Raw genomic sequence first — 23,607 nt, forward strand, 5'->3', positions numbered from 1 at the left:
AAATTGTCATGGTAACCTATATGTTACAGCTTTTGTGACATTGAATCAAGACTTAATCTACTATTATAGTAGATCAGTCCATTCCAGCCAGAACCTCCAGCAGGTTCTGGTCAGCAGCTGCACCAGCTGCACCAGGATCAGCAGCTGGTGCAGACTTGACTGACTCCTTTAGCTCTGTTCTCATCTTGCACTCACTTTAATAAATTTCTTACCTATTCTCATCCAAATTCTTGTTAAAGTATTTTTTTTTCCCCGTTCATGTTACCTGGTTTGATCACACAGCGGTTTGACTGTCCACTACGTGGCCATTTTGTCACCTCCTGCTACTAATATGTGCAAATTACACTTAATCACTCTTCATTTAGGTCATCTTCAAATTGAGCTGAATTTGCCATCTAAACACATTAGATTTGGAGAAGACAATTATGTGTTATTTGTGAGGAGAAGGTGTAATGGCTGCCTCTCTTTGTTGGAGCATCTCTTTGCTTCCTATGATCTTTGCTGTTTAACACATTGTGTTCTTCCTTTAAATCAGAACATGCAATTCAGAAAGCTATTATTTGAAAGATATTTTAAAAGTTATTTATCTACTTAGCAACCTACTTTAGCAGAACATGGCACACTCTGAAATGTCATTATGTTAAACTAGCCTTGCAAATATATGAGAAAAAAAGATTTTAAAAGTATAACAGAGTGAACATCTTTCAAGACTTGGGTTTTTTGAGCATCTCCACTTAATATAAAAGTCTATGATTGAATTCTTCTCCACTGAACAAGAAGCCACCTGTAACTACTGTTCATATCCATGTAGTAAATGCAAATACAAATATCCAATGAAGGTTCTTTGAATAAATATCGTCACAGATAAAAGTTTTTGCAGAGTTTATGTGCATAGTCAGTGTTATTGCCCTTCTGTCCATAATTTCTGCAATTCTCTTTGACATGTTTGTATTAATTAATAATTACTTTGGCCAATACCTTTTCAGTCACATCTTTTTTTTTTTAACTCATTTGACAACTTAAATAAATTTGATTAAATGTTTGATCAACAAGGTACATTCAGGCTTCAGCAGTCAGTCTCATAAATGTAACTTTCTTCCCAGGATGTTTCCTTCATTCTTCGTGTGATTAAGCAGCAGCTGGTATCAGATGCATTGCTGCCACCTTTTGAAAGCAATGAGTATCCCATATTTCCTCTGACTGAAATTTAACTAATGAAAGCTGTGAAATGCTTTCCAGGGTTTTCCCCAGAAAACTTGCTAAGCCTACCCAGCCAGCACGCATGAGTGGGCCCCACTTGTGTTTGATGTGGGCTACATGGGTAATGAGTGGGCATGGGTTTTATCTGGGCGAACTGCATGGGACACATATGGTTAACCTAAAATGAGACCCATATGGGCTGGCCCATATGGGCTAAATGCATGGGCCCTATTCAGCAACTAGGTGGGCTATCTGGGAATGGGATAGTACTGGGCAACACTATATGGGGCCCATGTGATTTCAGTATCATGGGCCCAACATGGGAAGCCCATGTGGGCTGACCACATTGAACCCACATGACATCAGCATGGGCTGACCATATATGGGTTAGACCTGGGTGTGGATATGTGGGCCCCAGTCCTTTTTTAAGTGGGCTATCTGGGAATGGGATAGTACTGGGCAACAGTATATGGGGCCCATGTGGTTTCAGTATCATGGGCCCAACATGGGAAGCCCATGTGGGCTGACCACATTGAACCCACATGACATCAGCATGGGCTGACCATATATGGGTTAGACCTGGGTGTGGATATGTGGGCCCCAGTCCTTTTTTAAGTGGGCTATCTGGGAATGGGATAGTACTGGGCAACAGTATGTGGGGCCCATGTGGTTCTAGTATCATGGGCCCAACATGGGAAGCCCATGTGGGCTGACCACATTGAACCCACATGACATCAGCATGGGCTGACCATATATGGGTTAGACCTGGGTGTGGATATGTGGGCCCCAGTCCTTTTTTAAGTGGGCTATCTGGGAATGGGATAGTACTGGGCAACAGTATGTGGGGCCCATGTGGTTCTAGTATCATGGGCCCAACATGGGAAGCCCATGTGGGCTGACCACATTGAACCCACATGACATCAGCATGGGCTGACCATATATGGGTTAGACCTGGGTGTGGATATGTGGGCCCCAGTCCTTTTTTAAGTGGGCTATCTGGGAATGGGATAGTACTGGGCAACAGTATATGGGGCCCATGTGGTTTCAGTATCATGGGCCCAACATGGGAAGCCCATGTGGGCTGACCACATTGAACCCACATGACATCAGCATGGGCTGACCATATATGGGTTAGACCTGGGTGTGGATATGTGGGCCCCAGTCCTTTTTTAAGTGGGCTATCTGGGAATGGGATACTGGGCAACAGTATGTGGGGCCCATGTGGTTCTAGTATCATGGGCCCAACATGGGAAGCCCATGTGGGCTGACCACATTGAACCCACATGACATCAGCATGGGCTGACCATATATGGGTTAGACCTGGGTGTGGATATGTGGGCCCCAGTCCTTTTTTAAGTGGGCTATCTGGGAATGGGATAGTACTGGGCAACAGTATGTGGGGCCCATGTGGTTCTAGTATCATGGGCCCAACATGGGAAGCCCATGTGGGCTGACCACATTGAACCCACATGACATCAGCATGGGCTGACCATATATGGGTTAGACCTGGGTGTGGATATGTGGGCCCCAGTCCTTTTTTAAGTGGGCTATCTGGGAATGGGATAGTACTGGGCAACAGTATGTGGGGCCCATGTGGTTCTAGTATCATGGGCCCAACATGGGAAGCCCATGTGGGCTGACCACATTGAACCCACATGACATCAGCATGGGCTGACCATATATGGGTTAGACCTGGGTGTGGATATGTGGGCCCCAGTCCTTTTTTAAGTGGGCTATCTGGGAATGGGATAGTACTGGGCAACAGTATGTGGGGCCCATGTGGTTCTAGTATCATGGGCCCAACATGGGAAGCCCATGTGGGCTGACCACATTGAACCCACATGACATCAGCATGGGCTGACCATATATGGGTTAGACCTGGGTGTGGATATGTGGGCCCCAGTCCTTTTTTAAGTGGGCTATCTGGGAATGGGATAGTACTGGGCAACAGTATGTGGGGCCCATGTGGTTCTAGTATCATGGGCCCAACATGGGAAGCCCATGTGGGCTGACCACATTGAACCCACATGACATCAGCATGGGCTGACCATATATGGGTTAGACCTGGGTGTGGATATGTAGGCCCCAGTCCTTTTTTAAGTGGGCTATCTGGGAATGGGATAGTACTGGGCAACAGTATATGGGGGCCATGTGGTTTCAGTATCATGGGCCCAACATGGGAAGCCCATGTGGGCAGACCACATTGAACCCACATGACATCAGCATGGGCTGACCATATATGGGTTAGACCTGGGTGTGGATATGTGGGCCCCAGTCCTTTTTTAAGTGGGCTATCTGGGAATGGGATAGTACTGGGCAACAGTATGTGGGGCCCATGTGGTTCTAGTATCATGGGCCCAACATGGGAAGCCCATGTGGGCTGACCACATTGAACCCACATGACATCAACATGGGCTGACCATATATGGGTTAGACCTGGGTGTGGATATGTGGGCCCCAGTCCTTTTTTAAGTGGGCTATCTGGGAATGGGATAGTACTGGGCAACAGTATATGGGGCCCATGTGGTTTCAGTATCATGGGCCCAACATGGGAAGCCCATGTGGGCAGACCACATTGAACCCACATGACATCAGCATGGGCTGACCATCTATGGGTTAGACCTGGGTGTGGATATGTAGGCCCCAGTCCTTTTTTAAGTGGGCTAACTGGGAATGGGATAGAACTGGGCAAAACTATGTGGGGCCCATGTGGTTCTAGTATCATGGGCCCAACATGGGAAGCCCATGTGGGCAGACCACATTGAACCCACATGACATCAGCATGCGCTGACCATATATGGGTTAGACCTGGGTGTGGATATGTGGGCCCCAGTCCTTTTTTAAGTGGGCTATCTGGGAATGGGATAGTACTGGGCAACAGTATATGGGGCCCATGTGGTTTCAGTATCATGGGCCCAACATGGGAAGCCCATGTGGGCAGACCACATTGAACCCACATGACATCAGCATGCGCTGACCATATATGGGTTAGACCTGGGTGTGGATATGTGGGCCCCAGTCCTTTTTTAAGTGGGCTATCTGGGAATGGGATAGTACTGGGCAACAGTATATGGGGCCCATGTGGTTTCAGTATCATGGGCCCAACATGGGGAGACCATGTGGGCTGACCACACTGAACCCACATGACATCAGCATGGGCTGACCATATATGGGTTAGACCTGGGTGTGGATATGTAGGCCCCAGTCCTTTTTTAAGTGGGCTATCTGGGAATGGGATAGTACTGGGCAACAGTATATGGGGCCCATGTGGTTTCAGTATCATGGGCCCAACATGGGAAGCCCATGTGGGCTGACCACATTGAACCCACATGACATCAGCATGCGCTGACCATATATGGGTTAGACCTGGGTGTGGATATGTGGGCCCCAGTCCTTTTTTAAGTGGGCTATCTGGGAATGGGATAGTACTGGGCAACAGTATATGGGGCCCATGTGGTTTCAGTATCATGGGCCCAACATGGGAAGCCCATGTGGGCAGACCACATTGAACCCACATGACATCAGCATGGGCTGACCATATATGGGTTAGACCTGGGTGTGGATATGTAGGCCCCAGTCCTTTTTTAAGTGGGCTAACTGGGAATGGGATAGAACTGGGCAAAACTATGTGGGGCCCATGTGGTTTCAGTATCATGGGCCCAACATGGGGAGACCATGTGGGCAGACCACACTGAACCCACATGACATCAGCATGGGCTCATGTCATGGGCCCAACATGGGGAGACCATGTGGGCTGACCACACTGAACCCACTGTGGGTTCAGTGTGGTCAGTACATATCCACGCCCAGGTTGGACCTGGGTGTGGATATGTAGACCCCAGTCCTTTTTTAAGTGGGCTAAATGAGACAAAATTGTAGAACAATGTACAGGGGTTGGACAATGAAACTGAAACACCTCTCATTTTAGTGTGGGAGGTTTCATGCCTGAATTGGACTAGCCTGGTGGCCAATCTTCATGAATTGCACATTGCAACAGTAAGAGCAGAGTGTGAAGGTCCAATTAGCAGGGTAAGAGCACAGTTTTGCTCAAAATATTGCAATGCACATAACATTATTTGGGACATACTGGAGTTCAAAAGAGGGCAAATTGTTCACCAAGACAGCAAGTCTTTGTGATTATCAAGAGCCACAGTATCCAGGGTAATGTCAGCATACCACCAAGAATGACAAACCACATCTAACAGGATTAACTGTGGATGCAAGATGAAGCTGTCTTAAAGAGATGTTTGGGTGCTAACCTGGATTGTATCCCAAAAACATAAAACCACGGTGCCCAAATCACGGTAGAATTAAATGTGCACCTCAACTCTCCTGTTTCCACCAAAACTGTCCGTCGGGAGCTCCACATGGTCAATATACACAGCCGGGCTGCTATAGCCAAACTTTTGGTCACTCGTATCAATGCCAAACGTCGGTTTCAATGGTGCAAGCAGCGAAAATCTTGTGCTGTGGACAATGTGAAACATGTATTGTTCTCTGATGAGTCTACCTTTACTGTTTTCCCCACATCCGGGAGAGTTACGGTGTGGAGAAGCCCCAAAGATGCATTCCAGCCAGAGTGTTGTATGCCAGAGTGAAGCATGGGGTGGATCATTGATGGTGTGGGCTGCCATATCATGGCATTCCCTTGGCCCCATACTTGTCCAAGACGAATTGATGCTGTATTGGCCTCAAAAGGAGGCCCTACACCACGCTAATAAGTTATTGTGGTCTAAAACCAGGTGTTTCAGTTTCATTGTCCAACCCCTGTAGTTAACCTGTCACTTTCAAAATTTTGACTGTATGTCAAAGCAAAAGCTGCAAGAGCAAGATTCTCAAAACTTGGAAAGAATTACCCGAGATGTCAGCTTTATAGTCTTTGCCAAGGCAATTGTTACTCAGCTGGCCTCTAATGGAGTTGATGTAAGGTAAATTGTAGAATTTAATTTTTTTCTTGTAGGAAACCTCGACGATAGTAAAGGTTGGTGACCTTGACCATTGTCGAGGTCTCCAGGACGAAGGTGACCTCGTCTTGGAGATCACCCAAGGATATATTTTGCTGATAGAACAGAACATCCATGTCTTCCTAATGTTTGAACCTAAAACATGTTCACTGTGTGATATCTATGCCTGGCTCATTTACAAACAATAGGCTTCCAGAGGACCAGGATATTAAAACATTAAAAATAATTCTACAATGCTTTATTTTTTTAAACCAGTTCAGTATTGCTCTAGCCACACTTTGAACCCTTAACATTTTTTCATGTTATTATTTTATGCTAGAACAGTCCAGTCCAGTCTCCAAGCCAGTACGCATGAGTGGGCCCCCCTTGGGTTTGTAGTAGGCCATATGGGTAATGAGTGGTCATGGGTTTTATCTGGGCAAACCTCATGGGACACATATGGTTAACTAAAATGGGACCCCTATGGGCTGGCCCATTTGGGCTAAATGTATGGGCCCTATTCAGCAACAATGTGGGCTAACTGGAAATGGGACAGAAATGGGCAACACTATTTGGGGCCCATGTGGTTTCAGTATCATGGGCCCCACATGAGAAGCCCAATGTGGGCTGTCCACATTAAACTAACATGACATGAGCATGGGCTAACCATACATGGGTTGGACCTGGGCAGGAAAATGTAGCCCCTAGTACTTTTTTTCATGGTCTAAATGGGACAAAATTGTAGAACATTTTAATCGACAATGTGGTTACCCTGTCACTTTCAAACTTTTCACTGTATGTCAAAGCAAAAGCCAGTTCAGTATTGCTCTTGCTACACTTTGAACCCCTAACTTTTTTTTCATTTTATTATTGCAGTCTGAATGTCTTAAAACATTTTTTTGAAATAATCTGTTTGAAATATATACGTAAACTCATATTCTGGTGCTTACTCAAAATTAAGCACAGAGTGGTCATGGTTGAGCTTTAGTCCTTGTTTTATTTTTAATAATAATAACTTTTTATTTTATTTTTATTATTATTTTTTATCATTGGATGTTTAGACATCCATAGAGTTTACTGCAGCCTGTTCGCAGCAAGATTTAAATTTTTATTTGGACAAATAGTTCAGATCAGACCATTGTGAAAAATATCACAAAATGTTTAGAAAATAAACAAAACTCATTAGCAAGTGAGAGACAAGAGTAAAATTTTGAGCATCTGTTTTTTCATATATTTGCAAACATTTTCCAAGTCATCAGTATAAATAAAAATAAAAAATAAAAAAACGTAACATTTCTGTTAATGATTCATTTGGTTCCAATTACCTTTTTGTTCATTGTTTGCTCTGAGGCACCGTTGCCAATAAAGGTTGGTGAATTGAAGTACCGGTAGGCACTTTACACATCCACTGAAGAAAATAGTTCCAAAACATATTTGAATAAGGAGGACAACGAAATGTATTTATTTACATTGAGAACTTTTGCTACATCGGTTTTACATTTGTTAAACCGATGTAGCACTCTCAAAAATTAATCTTGTGTTTCTTGGAAAACGTAAAATGACCCGCGGATGGATATGCGGTTTCAAAATCAAGCTTGTTCTCTTCATCAGTCCGTTGGCGCGGAGTCTGCCTGTTGGCTGATCTACGAAAGAATCTGTAAGTACATTTCTTCTGTTTTACCTAGTACCAAATTTTAGGGAGAGATTTTAAATCGCTTGTTAAAAAAATTGTTGCTCGTAACAAATCGGACGACAGTATCCCAAAAGAGACTTAATTGTTATTGTTATTTTTGCTTTTCTTTAGGGTGATACTTTTTCTGATATTGCTAACACACACAGCTACACACAATAAGCAGATTTTAGTGCAGACCGATTTCAAACGCAGCGTTGTGGGCCAAACCATTTTCAAATACCGCCGCCATTCTATTTGTTGAGCTGCCATTGGTTCATTTGAGCGCCAACGAGGCAGAATGAAATCGGTTCACTGAAGAATCTATGTTGCTAGCAGAGGTTGTTACAAAGTGTCTGGACACAATAAAACCATTTGTATGATTTAAAAAGAGTAACTATTGTGCTTTCATTCTATGTACTTGGGCTTTTAATAATCTTTCTCACAGTCACATCAGCATGCATGGGTGGGTCTCATGTATGGATTCAGGCTGGTTTGGCTGGGACCCATGCAAGATTATTATTGTCGTTTTTTTCAATAAAACTGCATTGAATCGTTTAGCTTTGGGCTATATAGGTAATGATAAGAGGGCATGGGTTTTATCTGGGTCAACTGCGTGAGGCTCAAAAGGTTAACCGAAATGGGACTCATATTGTTGGCTCAATTGGGTTAAATGTATGGGCCCAATTCAGCATTAACGTGGGCTAACCGGGCATGGGACAGAAATGGGAACACTATATGGGGCCCATGTGGTTTCAGTATATTGGGCCTAAAAGGTTTTTTGTAAATAGGATGAAGGCATTGTAGTTCATATTTTTAAATTCTTTTTTTAATTGTTGTGTGACACTTTAAAGCGTTTTGTTATGTCATAGTTTATTTCAATCTGCCGCTATTGTGTTGGTCTAGAGTAGTCATCAGTGTCAGGGTTCCTGTGTGTGTATGTGAGTGTCGCATCTTATTTCAGCGAGGAGCCCGTGGAGCTTGGCACAGGTGGAGGAGCAGCAGAATCTTCAGTCTACGCTAGATTGACTGAAGATTCTACTGGTGTATGCTAGATGGTTGCATACACCGGTAGTCACTCTGGCCTCTCCTGTTGTGAACAGTTTTCTGAGAACGTTTCTGTGTCTACTAGAAGTCACCTGGTCTCTGTGTTTGTTCGATCCTAGGGGTTTTGTCGCCTCATTCGAGAACTCACCAGTGAATACCTGCCTGCTCGCTCCGCCGATTCCACTGCCTCCACTCCATCCTTCGAGCTTCCAGCTCTCTTCCATTCCCACCTCGCATTTACCTTCGGAACCGCTGCACACCCTCTCTCAGGAACCTGGCATCTCACACCCACGCCTCGAAAGACCCGCACCGAAGTAAGCCTGTTCCTGTTTCCCCTCCGATCACTCATTCTAAGCCCGTCATAACTAAGTTCTCGTTTCAGGCCAACCTGGTCGAGTGGTCCTCACCCTTCCGCTGATGTCCGGGAAATAGATTTTATTTTGTCCTGTTGTAAATAAATCACTCACTCATCCCTATCCAACGTGTGGTTACTGCATGTGGGTCCGTAAATTGAAACCCATCATGTCAATCAGTGGCCAAGCCTGAAACAAATATTGAAAGATGAAGAAATTCTTTTTGATATTTTTGCAATATTTAGCTAGCAGTTATGTGAAATGTACTTATATTTAATTGTAGCTCTAATTTTTTTATATGTGCAATGTTTTAGGCTTTATTAGTTACATTTATAGTGATTTTCTAAACTTCTCTTAAGAGTAATACTACTGTCTTAGTCCTGTCACGTTAACAAAGAAATTAGGATAATTGCAAAACTGTTCAGTGTTTACAATATAAGGCTTCAGTAGTTAATCTATACAAAGGCTGTTTTGCCTTAATTTTTTTATTTTTTTGAAAAGTCTAAATGTTATATTGCACTAATAAAATATATATTTTTGCAGGCTTCAAGAGGATCAGCGTGTGAAGATCACTTTATAATGATTTGAAAAAGGTAGATTAATATGTTAGTGAAATTAAGCACATAAGAGTGATATAATGACAAACTGATGAACAAAAACAAAATGTTGTCCTGTTATTGTCATTGTACTTAAGGTTGCCATGGCTACAGAAATTGGAGGAGCATCCTTAGATGACACAATACAACCAGCTGTGCGATTCCTCATGTCCCATGAACTGGAAGTCCAGTTCAACCTTTTTGGCCAACATGGGAAACAAGCTCTTGGACCTGCGTCTCTTTGATGTTTTGTATGGTAAATATCAGTTTTTATTGTCAGAGTAACTTTTTTTTTTCACTTTTCTTTCTTAAACATATGTTAATTTATTTTGGTTGTTTTATGCTTTTGTTTGTTATTTTTAGTAATGTTTTTAGGTTAAAAATTGAGTCTTCAATTTTTGGTTTTATTTGAACAGTATTCTTTCACTGTTGTTAAGAACTTACAAATTTGAAGGTAATATTGTTTGCATTTCAAACAATATTAAAATAACCACAAAACCACGATAGAACCTAGTAGTTGATTTATATAGATGGATATATTTTAAATTTACAGTAAGAATATAGTTTCTGTACATAATAATGATGACTCAAGAGTCCTTTTGATTATGGCATATCTCTGCAAGCATTTTTGCCCCATGAAGGGGGAGATGCAAATCTCATGAATGTTACATTGTGCTAAAATGAAACACTAATACAATTTCTACCTTTGCTTGTTATTTCAGGGGACTTAAAAGAAATTATCCATCTACAGAATCACACAAGCATACAGCAAAGACTCTCGAAGTGGTTTACTGGAGCCCGAGTGGAAGTGGAAATAGACTAGAGAGACTGCCAGTTCAAACTCAGGTTGGGGAGGTCTTTCAAGATGGACAGTTTCAGTAAAGTATGAGAGATTTCAAATTTAAGCATGCATATGGCATGTAGGTTATTTTTAAAAATGTTTAACAAAAATGTATTGTGAAAGATCTATATAGGTGTGTATATTCACATTGTGTGTATCAATGTGAATATACGTGTATAAAGTTATATAGATAGTATTTAGATGTATACATTTATAGACCTGTAGGAAAATATGTAGGTGTCTTTATTTGTGTGCATCTATAGATATATATTTATAGATCTGTTTATAAGTTTGTTATAGTAAACTAGCTTCTGTTATTTTCAAAGATGTCGTGAATAATTGCAGATTTCTTTTTGTGGCACCATTCCCTGAGTATTAATGAAGTTCTAATAATTGCTGTAGTGAGGTAAAAAATAACTCCTGACAATATTTTAAATTACTAAATAAAAGCCTTGAGCAAAATAAATTTTTCATCTCTTTTTTTTATTTTTTATTTGAACACGTTTTAAGCTAGACTTTGGATTGTTGATCAAGATTGCATATCTATGAATGTAATTCACATCCAGGTTAGATGAGAATTGTTCCTACAGGATTAAGGCATCTGGGTCCCACTGAAAGCCCAGTCAGCACCCATTGAAATCAACCTGGGCAAACCCATGTGGGGCCACCATGGAAACCGTGGACAAACCCACTTGGTACCCATATTCTAGCCCAGTTCAGACCCAATAGGGACCCACGTAAATATTCTTGACAGCACCCTAGTGGGCCACAGATGGGCCTCATGTGAGTTAACCATGTGGGACCCACTGAAAACCCAGTCAGCACCCATAAAAATCTACTTGGGCAAACCCATGTGGGGCCACCATGGAAACCGTGGACAAACCCACTTGGTACCCATATTCTAGCCCAGTTCAGACCCAATAGGGACCCATGTAAATATTCTTGACAGCACCCTAGTGGGCCACAGATGAGCCTCATGTGAGTTAACCACATGGGCCCCACTGAAAACCCAGTCAGCACCCATTAAAATCTACTTGGGCAAACCCATGTGGGGCCACCATGGAAACCGTGGACAAACCCACTTGTTACCCATATTCTAGCCCAGTTCAGACCCAATTGGGACCCATGTAAATATTCCTGACAGCACCCTAGTGGGCCACAGATGGGCCTCATGTGAGTTAACCACATGGGCCCCACTGAAAACCCAGTCAGCACCCATTAAAATCTACTTGGGCAAACCCATGTGGGGCCACCATGGAAACCGTGGACAAACCCACTTGTTACCCATATTCTAGCCCAGTTCAGACCCAATTGGGACCCATGTAAATATTCTTGACAGCACCCTAGTGGGCCACAGATGGGCCTCATGTGAGTTAACCACATGGGCCCCACTGAAAACCCAGTCAGCACCCATTAAAATCTACTTGGGCAAACCCATGTGGGGCCACCATGGAAACCGTGGACAAACCCACTTGGTACCCATATTCTAGCCCAGTTCAGACCCAATTGGGACCCAGGTAAATATTCCTGACAGCACCCTAGTGGGCCACAGATGAGCCTCATGTAAGTTAACCACATGGGCCCCACTGAAAACCCAGTCAGCACCCATAAAAATTTACTTGGGCAAACCCATGTGGGGCCACCATGGAAACCGTGGACAAACCCACTTGGTACCCATATTCTAGCCCAGTTCAGACCCAATTGGGACCCAGGTAAATATTCCTGACAGCACCCTAGTGGGCCACAGATGGGCCTCATGTGAGTTAACCATGTGGGACCCACTGAAAGCCCAGTCAGCACCCATTGAAATCAACCTGGGCAAACCCATGTGGGGCCACCATGGAAACCGTGGACAAACCCACTTGGTACCCATATTCTAGCCCAGTTCAGACCCAATTGGGACCCAGGTAAATATTCCTGACAGCACCCTAGTGGGCCACAGATGGGCCTCATGTGAGTTAACCACATGGGCCCCACTGAAAACCCAGTTAGCACCCATAAAAATTTACTTGGGCAAACCCATGTGGGGCCACCATGGAAACCGTGGACAAACCCACTTGGTACCCATATTCTAGCCCAGTTCGGACCCAATTGGGACCCACGTAAATATTCTTGACAGCACCCTAGTGGGCCACAGATGGGCCTCATGTGAGTTAACCATGTGGGACCCACTGAAAACCCAGTCAGCACCCATTAAAATCTACTTGGGCAAACCCATGTGGGGCCACCATGGAAACCGTGGACAAACCCTTTTGGGACCCATATTGCCTGCCCACTTATATCCCATATGGGGCCCACCTAGGTGTGCTGGCTGGGTAGTGGTAGGGTCACTCACTCCAGTGGCCTACTGTGTTTTTAGGTTAAGAAATGTCCAAAGTGCACAGGAAATTTTAAAATATCACTAGGTAATTATGTGTTTATTTGAAGACAATAACAATAACTAAACATAGACTATGAACTCTTAAAAACAAACATAAAAAAACAACAATTGCAGGACAGCGGCCCCTCAGGACTGGAGTTTGAGACCCCTGAGTCAACCCATCTTTGATATCAGAACAGAACATTATTATTGTGACAATAAAACATTGTACAAAAAAATATTGGTGCAATTCTCCAGATAAAAAATGTATCAGTTTAAAACAAGGCTGATATCACTGTTACTAGAGGATATGAAAAAATATAATAAATAAACAAACCAATGCCTAACCTGATGGCAGCATAAGTAAACCTGGTGCCTCACCAGGTTTGTAATACACTGACAGAAAACCTGCTTTCTCTACCTTCTGGTAGCTACACTATATATTTTAAAGCCTGTCAAAGCAAGTCATATAAACACAACATCTTTTAAAAGTATTACTCCTTCAAAGTATTTGCTTTTCTCTCATCCCCCTTGTACTCAGGGAGCACATTAAGCCAGGGTTTCTCAAATAGTGGGATGCTCCTCCTACCAGGGGGCGCAGGAGGCAAGACTTTCCTCATGTTAACTGATAAACAAACCTCCGGTCACTAGGTGGCAGCTGTGTTCAAACTAAACAACATGCCTCATGTTACAGTTAGTAGAAGTAACGGCACAGCACTATCGTAATACGGAAAGGGCTCTGTAATTACAAAAATATCCATATTTTTTTTTCTTTGTGAAAAAAGGGGGAAAAACAAAACAAAAAAATAAATAAAAACTGTAACGGAACAATTACTTCTAGGTCATATTGCTCCGGAACCTTCCTTAAGAGAATGTCGTTTCCTTACGGAGCTGGGCGATATCGGACCGGAAGCCTCGGTGTGCGGGAGCGAATGGTTGTTGACGAGTAAGAACGAACCCTTCTGTTTGTGCCAGTGTTTAAGGATCCTGTCTTTGTTCGGGTTTTAAGGAAACGTCTGAACGCAGCGCACATTGCATCTCTTAAACCGTGTAACATCAAAATAGGTTGTTAGGAAGCACAGCTGCCCCTTATTATCCTCACCTCACTGAAGTTTTCCTCCCTCTCCGCGCCATGAGTTACTCTGACTACGACTCAGACGGATATTTGTCAAATGAAGATGCCGACTATGTCCCATCAGGTGAGGCTGTGCCTTGCGTTAAATAATGCTGCTGAAAAAGAGGATGATGACATCAGTCTGGATGTAATATATTAATAGTAGTATTATGATATTAATAATGAGATTTGATTTAAATCTTGAACAATTTACCGTAGATGTGGCTTATGTGGGAAATATTATGTATCCTATGGTTTAAGAAACGAACTACAATTCGGACGGTATGAGCCATTATAGAAAACACCAACACACACACACACACACACACACACACACACACAAGGGCTCATTACTAATTCACTTTGGCTCTAAACACAGTGGGTGTTGAAATGTTAGTCTGCCTCAGTGTCTGTCAGTCGACCAGTGAGCTCCAGGTTGTGTCTAAATCGTCCTTCAGCTCACAGATCCTCGAGGTTCATGGAAACTCATCTTGTTGAATGTAAAATGTTGAATTCCAAAAAGTTCTATAATAACCCTCTTAAAATGATTATTTCTTTATTCACATTTTTTTTTTTAATTGCAGAAATAATTTTGATCATCTTGATAGGCCAAAACAGGAAACGTTCAGTCAGATAAAGAGGAAAAAATAGTGTGTCTTTTGATACACTCTATGTAAATATTTGCTTTTGGTGCACAAATAGTAACATATTTTTAAAATGTTGTATGCCACTGGTCTTTCTTTCAGATGATAATCTCAGTGAAGATGACATTAATGAGTGTGAGAAGGAAGACCCTCTCCATGAGGACGACTCTGTGCCTCATCCTGACCTCCAGAAGAAGAAGAAAAGAAAAGACATCAGCAGGAAGTGAGTTTGAGACACAAAAGTCAGGGGTCAATCAAAAGAACATCTTCCTTTCGCAGTCAGAGACTGAGCTGCACAGGTGACGCCGCTGTCACTTTATGGTTGTCACATAATTGTGTGTGTGTGGTTCGGTATTATGGCAGACAATAGTTGTGTGTTGTGTGTGGTAATGAAGTATGAGTGAGGCTGGAAGGAGCCAGTTTGGGACTGACGAGGCTGAAAGAGAGTCAGGGCTCCTAACAACGGAGCACAGAGTCACATCAGCATCAATGGCCTGAATGTTCCAGGCTCTGAATTTTCTGGTGCAGAGATGGTTTGGTCATCAAAAACCAGGAATAATAATCCAGACCACAGATTATAGAAATATCTTCTACGTTTTAAAAATATGACAATAAAATGGAACCAATTTTAAATATCCCTTTGATTATGAGAAAAAACAGTTTATAATTAAATTATTTGTATTTAAAAATAAATCAAATAAGGCTTTATATTCTTTCAATGTGTTTACTTTATCATTCTAATCTATAATTATTGGTGGGGTGAGCTGCTGCCATATAAATAAACTTAATTTATTATGTAACATCTTCCACAGTGAAAAATAACCTATTTCTTTAGTGACTGTTCTAATTAAAAATGAGTGAGCTTGTTTCACAGTAAAATAAATGATAACTGTGAAGATTTTCTGAATCATTTGAAATAGGAAGAGGAAAGAGGAGCTAAAGCAGGAAGAGGCTCAGCTGCCAAAGGAAGACAGTGATGATGAGGAGAAACGGAAGAAGAAGTCGGATGATCTTTGGGCGAGTTTCCTGTCTGATGTCGGATCAAGACCCAAAGACTCTGCACCCAATTGCCAATCAGATTCCACTAAGGAGGTGAATATATTCCAGGGGAGACATCAGAGTTTTTACAAACGTCAAGATGTTACCACGTGAACTACAGAATGTTATGTTTGTCTATTTGAAATCACCACTTTATGACTCTTTAAATGTCTTTGTCCTGGTTTGATGAATGTGTTTTCACTTACAGGCTGAATGTTCCCTATTAAAGGAGACTTCATTAAGTACAGAAGCCACACCATCAGGACCGGCTAAAGTCACCATCACTAAAGTGTTCGACTTTGCTGGAGAGGAAGTGAGGTAAGTGTGTGACTCCTGCTGCTGTTCTGAGACAAATAACAGGTCTTTGTTTTATTAATTTATTATTTATTGTTAACATCATCATTTATTCAACTGTCAGTTCTCGCCGTATGTACGGGTGAGATCTGTCATTTTCACAATGAACAGCAGATGGAGCTGCACACACACAAGTTCTGTCTGGACTAAACTTAAAAATACAGTAAAATATCAATACTGTACATATTAAAAATATGTTTTTGCTAATATTTGAATATGACGTTATATTTATTGAATTATTTTATAACACAAACAGATGATAGTGATAAATTTGACACATGATTAACATTAAACAACTAAAACCCAGAAATGATAAAAAAAAAAGAAAATAAATAAATAGCATGAATGGCAGAAAAACAAACAAACAAAAAACAACCTTAGGACTAAGCATCATTTTAAAAAATATATATCTTCATAATGTGAAGAAACTCAGTAAAATTTCCTCTAACAATATAAAGGTGTTTTTCCACTACCCTGCCTCTGACTGATTCAGTCTCGGCCAGATTTGTTTTCAATTAGCATATCTGGTCAGACTAAAACTACATCATATTAGCTTGGTGTGATGTGCATTACATTTTTTTGTGTTTGGAAAGTAAAATTTTTTCTATTGGTTTCCATGTTTTGGCTGCATTACCTAAATCCAAAAGGTTTCTCCTTTAAAAAATAAAGTGCCAGAATATAATTATATTTATATCTATAGTGAAATAATCAGCTGATCTCAGAGTCTTTGTCAATATGCTTGGGCCAGTAATAAATTTCTATAAGACAAAATTAAATAAGTGAGTTTATTTGAGTCCATCAGAATTAGAACCTCAAGGTTCTGGTTCAGATGAACCTGTAATACAAACATGAGCAACATTCAGCTGATGTTATTAAAACCCAAGTATCTTCCATATCTCTGACTCTGTGATGGTTCTCTTGTCTCTGGTGGCTATTGAAATTCATTTTTATTTGTTGAATAACATGGCACAATATTAAAGTTTAATCATGGTGTTTATGTTTTGTCTTTATTGAGTAATATTGCTCTAATCCGTCCCACTCAGGCCTCTGTAACCCACATAATTTGTGGAACATGCAGCAAATGTAATCTGTGGTACTTTTTCTGGTCTACCCAGACATATCACTGCTCTGTCATCATGTGATGTTTTACTGGATTTATAAGATAGTCCTGCCGCTCAGAATTGCTGGAGGAAATTTGTCATCCATTTTATTAATTTTACATATGTTTACTTATATCTTCTGGATATATGACCAGCTATGTTTTCTGTCATTGTATCTACTGTCATCACATAGTGATGGTTTCAAAATTTGTGGAAATGAAATATTTTTTATAAAAGTTAAATACTGCAGCTGTAAGTAGTCAGCATCCTGAAGAAGCCTATTGATCATGATTGAATGTTATGTAAAAAAGACTCAGTGATTCAGTGAGGTCTAGCTTTCTTATCTGCTCTCCACTGACCAAACACAGAAGCAGAATCAATATTCATTTGTATTTGTGTGTCTTAGAGTGGATAAGGAGGTATCAGCTGACTCCAGGGAAGCTAAGAGTTATCTGAAGAGTCAAAGTGCTCAGCAGGAGCAAGATGAAGAAACAAGCTCATCTCACACACAGTCATCTCTTCCTGGTCCCAGGTAAACACACACCTTACAATATGTTCTGCCTCACCAAAATATCTTTATACATAATCATCAATTGCATGTTAAAAAATACTAGGCGTGCCTCAGTTTGTCTCTCAAAAAAAAAGTCTTCACAAGGCTTTTAAAAAAGTTTTAAAAGCAGAGATAAAGATTTACTCAGAAGCCTGCAAGTATCTTACTCTGTATAGAGATTAATCTGCAAAAATTCAAATATTGTGAAGAAGTAGTGTATTGGGTCATGTCAAGAGAAAGAAGAAACACCAGAACCAACCATGTATACGACCTGAAGGCAGCTGTGAAAGCAGCCTGAGGACACCTCAGCAGAACCAACGGCTGGTCTCCTCTATGCCACGCTGCATTCATGCAATAATTTATCAATAATTTATGATCCCAACATTGATCTGATGTAATATTCCAATTTTTGAGGCACTGAATTTTAGGGTTCCATCAAAATGTCAAGGAATAAAGACTTAAACTATTTCACTATGTGTGATGAATTGATGAGTTTCACTTTCTGAAATTTGAAGCATGAATGACATTTTGTGAGAGAACTACAAAATGGTCTAACTCTTAATTATTGCAAATTTTTCTGTCAGTTTGAAGATAATAATTTAGTAGAACATTTTCTACATTGAGTTTGTAAAGTTTTAACACTCAGTGTGCCCTCTAGTGGACACATTGCATACAAGAATAGATCTTTAGTTGCAAAAAGAAAACCATATATCCTAATGGAAGTACCACTATTAGCTCATGAGTAAGTGCAGTGACAGCACATAAACCGATGTTGTTACACCTTAGCAAAAAGGCATATTTTACGTGATACAGACATGCTGTTAGCATATAGTTTGCACAATAAATTTTGATGAAATTTTGACGCATAAACATGCCAACTTTTTCCCTATGTTTTCACACTGTATATGCTTAAAGGCATGAAAGTTAAATGAACGTTCTTGCCTATTTTTCCTGAGAGGCTTTTCATATTTGTAATTTGTTTAATTTCCAGTGTTAAAGGGAAGGGGGGTGCACATCCTTTTTCCAGAGAAGAAAGCTCTGGCAGCAGAGAGGAAATGGGAAATAGTTCTGTAGCAGAAGGGAACCACGGTGTCCACAGCCCATTTCCTATCTGTGTGTGCATGGGTGTGTATGTGTGTGTTGGGCAAGGATGGGTGGGGTGATAGTGGTAAAAGAGAAGAGCGCTCCGGAGGGACTAGAGTTTAGCCTTCTTTCACACAATCCAAGGGAGATGATATAGATATATGTAGAGAATATTAACACTACAGGTAGTTGAGTTTTTCTTGAGAAGAGGGACAAAATGAGTTTAAATTTTTCCCCCAAATTTTTTAATTATTCTTCAAGCTTAGGAGAAAAAAACAAGCAATGTTATGGAAATGTAAAGATGCTAAGGTGCAGGCTCCCAGTTGTAAGATTTAAGAAAAAAAAAAATAATTAATGGACTTGACCTAGAACTTTGTCATCACCATCTGACAAAAACAAACATGGAATTATTTTTTAATGACCCTATTAGAGATATTTTTATTCAGTTTTATAGACAAATGCTTCTCAAAAACAAAAGAAATATTATTTTAAAACAAAAAACAACATTAAGTCCATCTGACAGAATTGATACAGAACTGACAGTGGTGACAAACTAGTGAGTAAAAAGAAAGACTTGATACATGTGAAGTAATGCCATTTATGTAAAATACATTAAAATGAATTAACTGCACATTTAAGAGAGATTTGTCAACACTATCATTGAAAGAGTCATGCTGTCAGTTAAAAACTGTGATGGAGTTGACCCACCTCAATTTATATGGTGTTATACTGAAGGAGGCCATATTATAGCTCATCAGGTCCATGAAATCTTTACAGTATACTAACAAAAGCATTTATTTCACAAAACAAAAGTCATGTTTATAACGAACTTAGGAATAAAACAGAATAAAAAACTAAAGAATAACATAAGCTAACTAGCTAACTAGACCTCTTAGCAAAGGAAGAGAAGGGAAGAGGTCATGAGGTCAGAAGTTCTGCAGTGAGACTTTTTGTTAATCTAGAAGTGAAGCTCTGTAAATTAACAGCAGCACGTTTAGTATTGTCAACATTAAACTGGATCCTTTTTGATGAAGATTTAATCTGTTCTTTTGAAACTAAACTGCAAAACTTCCTCCATATTTCTATTTTCCTGCTGCAGCTTTGGAAAAGTATCAAACCTATTGATGCATCCACATTAAACAGGAGTGCAGAACAGTTCACAGTTGATGGCATTGCAGCTTTTAACACTGAGGTTTTGAAAAATGATTAGAAGAAGATAGAAGACCATGATTTAAGAAAGAGAGAGTAATTGGGTTAGATTTATGTTTAGTGCAGTGGCAAACCAAGCATCAGCAAATTACAATCTGAGTTTATTTCTGCACAGCTCTCATGGTTGGATGTCATTTTAAAATGCCAAAATAACTGTTGTGAAATGGTTGTCAGTAATTAACCAAGCAGGACTTTGTCATGAAGCATGAAATTACAAGGCTCATCTCCTCTGATGGGTTATTATTCCTTCACAAAGTGATTGACTGGAACTAACTTTGATCTGCAGGTTCTCACAGCAGAAGCTTTCATCTCAGCATGACTTCAGCTGAGAGCTCTGTGTTGACCACAGATGTAACACACACTCTAAGATGTAGAAGTAAAAACTTAAATTGTGTTCAGATTTAGGTGAAAAGTAGACTGACATTTCGATTCAAGGTTAGGTCATCATCGTCAGGTGAGGTCAGCTCACTGTGAGCTCCACAAACAAACTCAACTATTAGGGCTATTCGGCTCTCCTGTGTGTGTACAGTGTCAGTCATCTCTGCTCTCACCTCCTTTGTTTCTGCAGTGCTAAGCGTCCAGCAGGCATGTCCAGCATCCTTAATCGGATTGGAGGAAAGAAGCAAAAAATGAGCACACTGGAAAAGTCAAAGATGGACTGGGATGCTTTTAAATCAGAAGAGGGCATCACAGAGGAGCTGGCTATCCATAACAGAGGCAGAGAAGGGTAAGAGAGCAGAGTGTCTTAGTGTTGAGACACTGAATGTCCCCATGTCTCTGAGGCTCTGCTGACATCTGCCTGAACTGTCCTTATTTTGTATTTGATTCAGAGAAGTTGTTGAGCCTCTCTGTGTGTTAGGATGTGGGCTAATTTTCTCTTTTTGTGTGTTTAGTTTTGTGGAGCGAAAAAACTTCCTGGAGCGCGTCGACCACCGGCAGTTTGAGCTGGAAAAAGCAGTCCGGCTGAGCAACATGAAACGATGAGACACTGATGAACAACAGACCGGCATGCGGAGCAGAGCGGGGTTTGGACTCCTGTAACTTGTTTCCCCCCCAACAGAGTTGATGTTCATCCTGTAATAGGAGATGTGACTGGCTCTGTGGCTGAGCCTATTTCAGGCTGGCTGTATAAATAGGTTGAGGTCAGGTAATGGACGGGTGTTGATGCCTCTGGGGGTTCATCCTTGTGAGAACCAGTTTGTGTTTGCTGCTTTTACTGCAGCTCACATCAAGTTTCAAATTAATTATCTCTGGAGTGAATATTGATTCAGTCTGACATGCGACTGCCTCGCATTCCAATCATTTCCACTTTTGGATCAACTGACATCTCTGTTTCACAGCTGAGCTGTACAGGTGCACACAGCTGGCTGTCCTGTTTGTTTAAGAATCACAGAGCAGAAATAAAACTTTACCTTTTTCTAACTTATGTTTGTATGTCACCAAACATAAGTTACACACTAACTTAGCTTGTGTAACTTCATCAGGCCACATTAATAACTTGGAAATATAAAACAGCAGCTGGATGTTCCACAAGAATCAGAAGTCAAAGTTTAGGATGTGATTATGGAGGATTGTACCTTCGCTACTGCTTGTGGTCTGTGTGGTGTTTGACATTGAATCTGTAAATATTCTGTTAATCTGTTACTTTTAAAAGGAATTCAATTTTATTTTGAACAAAACTGCCGATTTCTTTTTCTGAACTGACTGGAGGATTAGCTGTGTGGATGTGACAGCAGGGTCACCAGCCCCTCCTCCAGGGGGGTCCCCCTCTGAACACTCACTGCCTCCAGCAGAGGAGGTTCTGTCTGCCTGGGAGCTCAGAGCAGCAGCGCTCCGTCTCTGTTCTTCCTCACTGGATGGGAAAACTCACTAAGGCATCCACCCGGGCTTCCAGAAGACTGTGAAAAGGGCTTTTTAAGCAGCTATATTGTTTTGTTTTATTTTTGCCATTGTTTAAAATAGTAATAAAAAAATTGCCAAATTGTCTAACATTTATTTTTGGTTATTTAACTGTTTTTATTTTTTTTTACATAATTTGAATTTAATGTTAGACATCTGTGTAACATTAAATGTTTAAAGAGTTTTTGTTTTAAAGAGTTTGTTACACAACCAGTGTATTTTTAGCGTTGTGTTTTCAGAATCCAAATAACATCCAGAAAATCACATTGGATAATTTTCCCTTCGACTGACCTGTTTGCCCGCCATCCTGTCATCCAGCCCGGCCTTGTCTACAGTTTGGTCCCTGCTTGTCTGTCCCAATCAAAATTACAACAAAATCTTGGCCTGGAAAATATCTCTCTGTGATTCTATGTAATATGAGTTTCCCTTTCTGAGATAACTGGTGAGAAATATTTAATTTTTATGCAATATTATAGTTTCTTTGAGATACCCTAGTAAATGATAAGGATGAGGTTTTCAAGATGAAGTTTTTAACTTTCTCTTACCTGTTTTTAAGTATATTTCACTAAGTAACACGTCAAGTTCTTGGTATTTAAAGAATGGACAAAACGTTAGTAATGTTTGGTTGGAACATATCCCTCTATCAGGTTATTTGTACTAATTTGATGTATTATTTTGCAGCGCTTTGGTTGTATGTTGAGGAGCTGAATTTCTTAGACAAGCTTATTAAACTACAGTAAAGTTTCCTGATGAAGTTGCTGCTGTGGAATCAGTTCCTGCTATGTAATTATGGATTTTGCCACATATTTTATATTTTCACACATTCATGATCTAAACTAATTTATGTTGAACACACATCCAGTAGTTTCTGCTGTGGCTGCATGTTCTACTTGTGCTGTTCAGCAACAGGTACGTCCGTCCTGGACGCATCACTGAGGACATTTCTCAAAACGTTCATGTTTACGCTGACAGAAAAACAACTCAATCTTCAAACTGTTCTTCACCTCAAATTATGGGGAAGAATAGTTTTCATACACTGGTTTGTGAATAAAAACGTAGGTCTGATATTGACGTTAAAAAAACAGTTTCTATTTATATTTTTCATTATTGTCCTTGCAATAGCAGGAAGAAACCTTCCTCGCCCATAAACACAGAAATGCTTCGGCTGCTTCTGACTTTAACTTCATCAGGCTGCTAAAAGCCTGGGATTAATTCAGGTGGATTCCAGGTAGATGACAGAAAAAAATTACATAGAGTTAACCCCTTTGAGCTTTTTTATCTATAAATCAGTCTGCAGCCAAGTTGTTTTATAAGGGTTTAATTAATGGCAGCAAATTTGTTTATTTCATAACTTCATAACCTTTGACCTTTTCTCCTCTGGTCTGTTTAACAGCTACAGTCTGAGATCAACTCAGCCCTCCAGGACTGTCAGCAGCAGAAACAGCAACATTATTCCTGTTGGGGAAAATATATCCCTGCTTAGCATTGTCCCTGCATGATGGGGACAATGCAATGATATAGTAGGATCCAATCAAATTCTTGATTTATATGGGTTGTTGCTTTGTTGTTGTGCGGTGTTTTAAGGTCTTGTTCAATGTGCCCTTTTTT

General features: G+C 40.7%; 1 protein-coding gene and 1 long non-coding RNA gene across 2 annotated transcripts; both read left to right on the forward strand.

The window, feature by feature from the left end:
- Positions 1–7,211: 7,211 nt before the first annotated feature.
- Positions 7,212–11,115, forward strand: LOC129364204 (uncharacterized). Its single transcript, XR_008606441.1, has 3 exons — positions 7,212–9,805; positions 9,907–10,064; positions 10,531–11,115. It is a non-coding gene; the product is annotated as an uncharacterized LOC129364204 (long non-coding RNA).
- Positions 11,116–13,920: 2,805 nt separating this feature from the next.
- cfdp1 (craniofacial development protein 1) lies at positions 13,921–22,753 on the forward strand. Its single transcript, XM_055042391.1, has 7 exons — positions 13,921–14,207; positions 14,869–14,989; positions 15,687–15,858; positions 16,013–16,122; positions 17,665–17,790; positions 20,669–20,827; positions 20,994–22,753. Exons 1-7 carry the CDS (start codon positions 14,141–14,143, stop codon positions 21,082–21,084), a joined length of 846 nt encoding a protein of 281 aa, XP_054898366.1. The 5' UTR covers positions 13,921–14,140; the 3' UTR covers positions 21,085–22,753.
- Positions 22,754–23,607: the final 854 nt, after the last annotated feature.

This window comes from Poeciliopsis prolifica, unplaced genomic scaffold (assembly GCF_027474105.1).
Source record: "Poeciliopsis prolifica strain line A6 unplaced genomic scaffold, Auburn_PproV2 SCAFFOLD001, whole genome shotgun sequence".
NCBI classification, from domain to species: domain Eukaryota; kingdom Metazoa; phylum Chordata; class Actinopteri; order Cyprinodontiformes; family Poeciliidae; genus Poeciliopsis; species Poeciliopsis prolifica.

Bases quoted from the DNA above. Each gene is read 5' to 3' on its own strand.
- cfdp1 (XM_055042391.1), top strand. From the start codon at position 14,141: ATGAGTTACTCTGACTACGACTCAGACGGATATTTGTCAAATGAAGAT. The intron at 15,859-16,012 runs GTGAATATATTC...TTTCACTTACAG, and splicing joins AATCAGATTCCACTAAGGAG to GCTGAATGTTCCCTATTAAA. The intron at 16,123-17,664 runs GTAAGTGTGTGA...TGTGTGTCTTAG, and splicing joins TTTGCTGGAGAGGAAGTGAG to AGTGGATAAGGAGGTATCAG.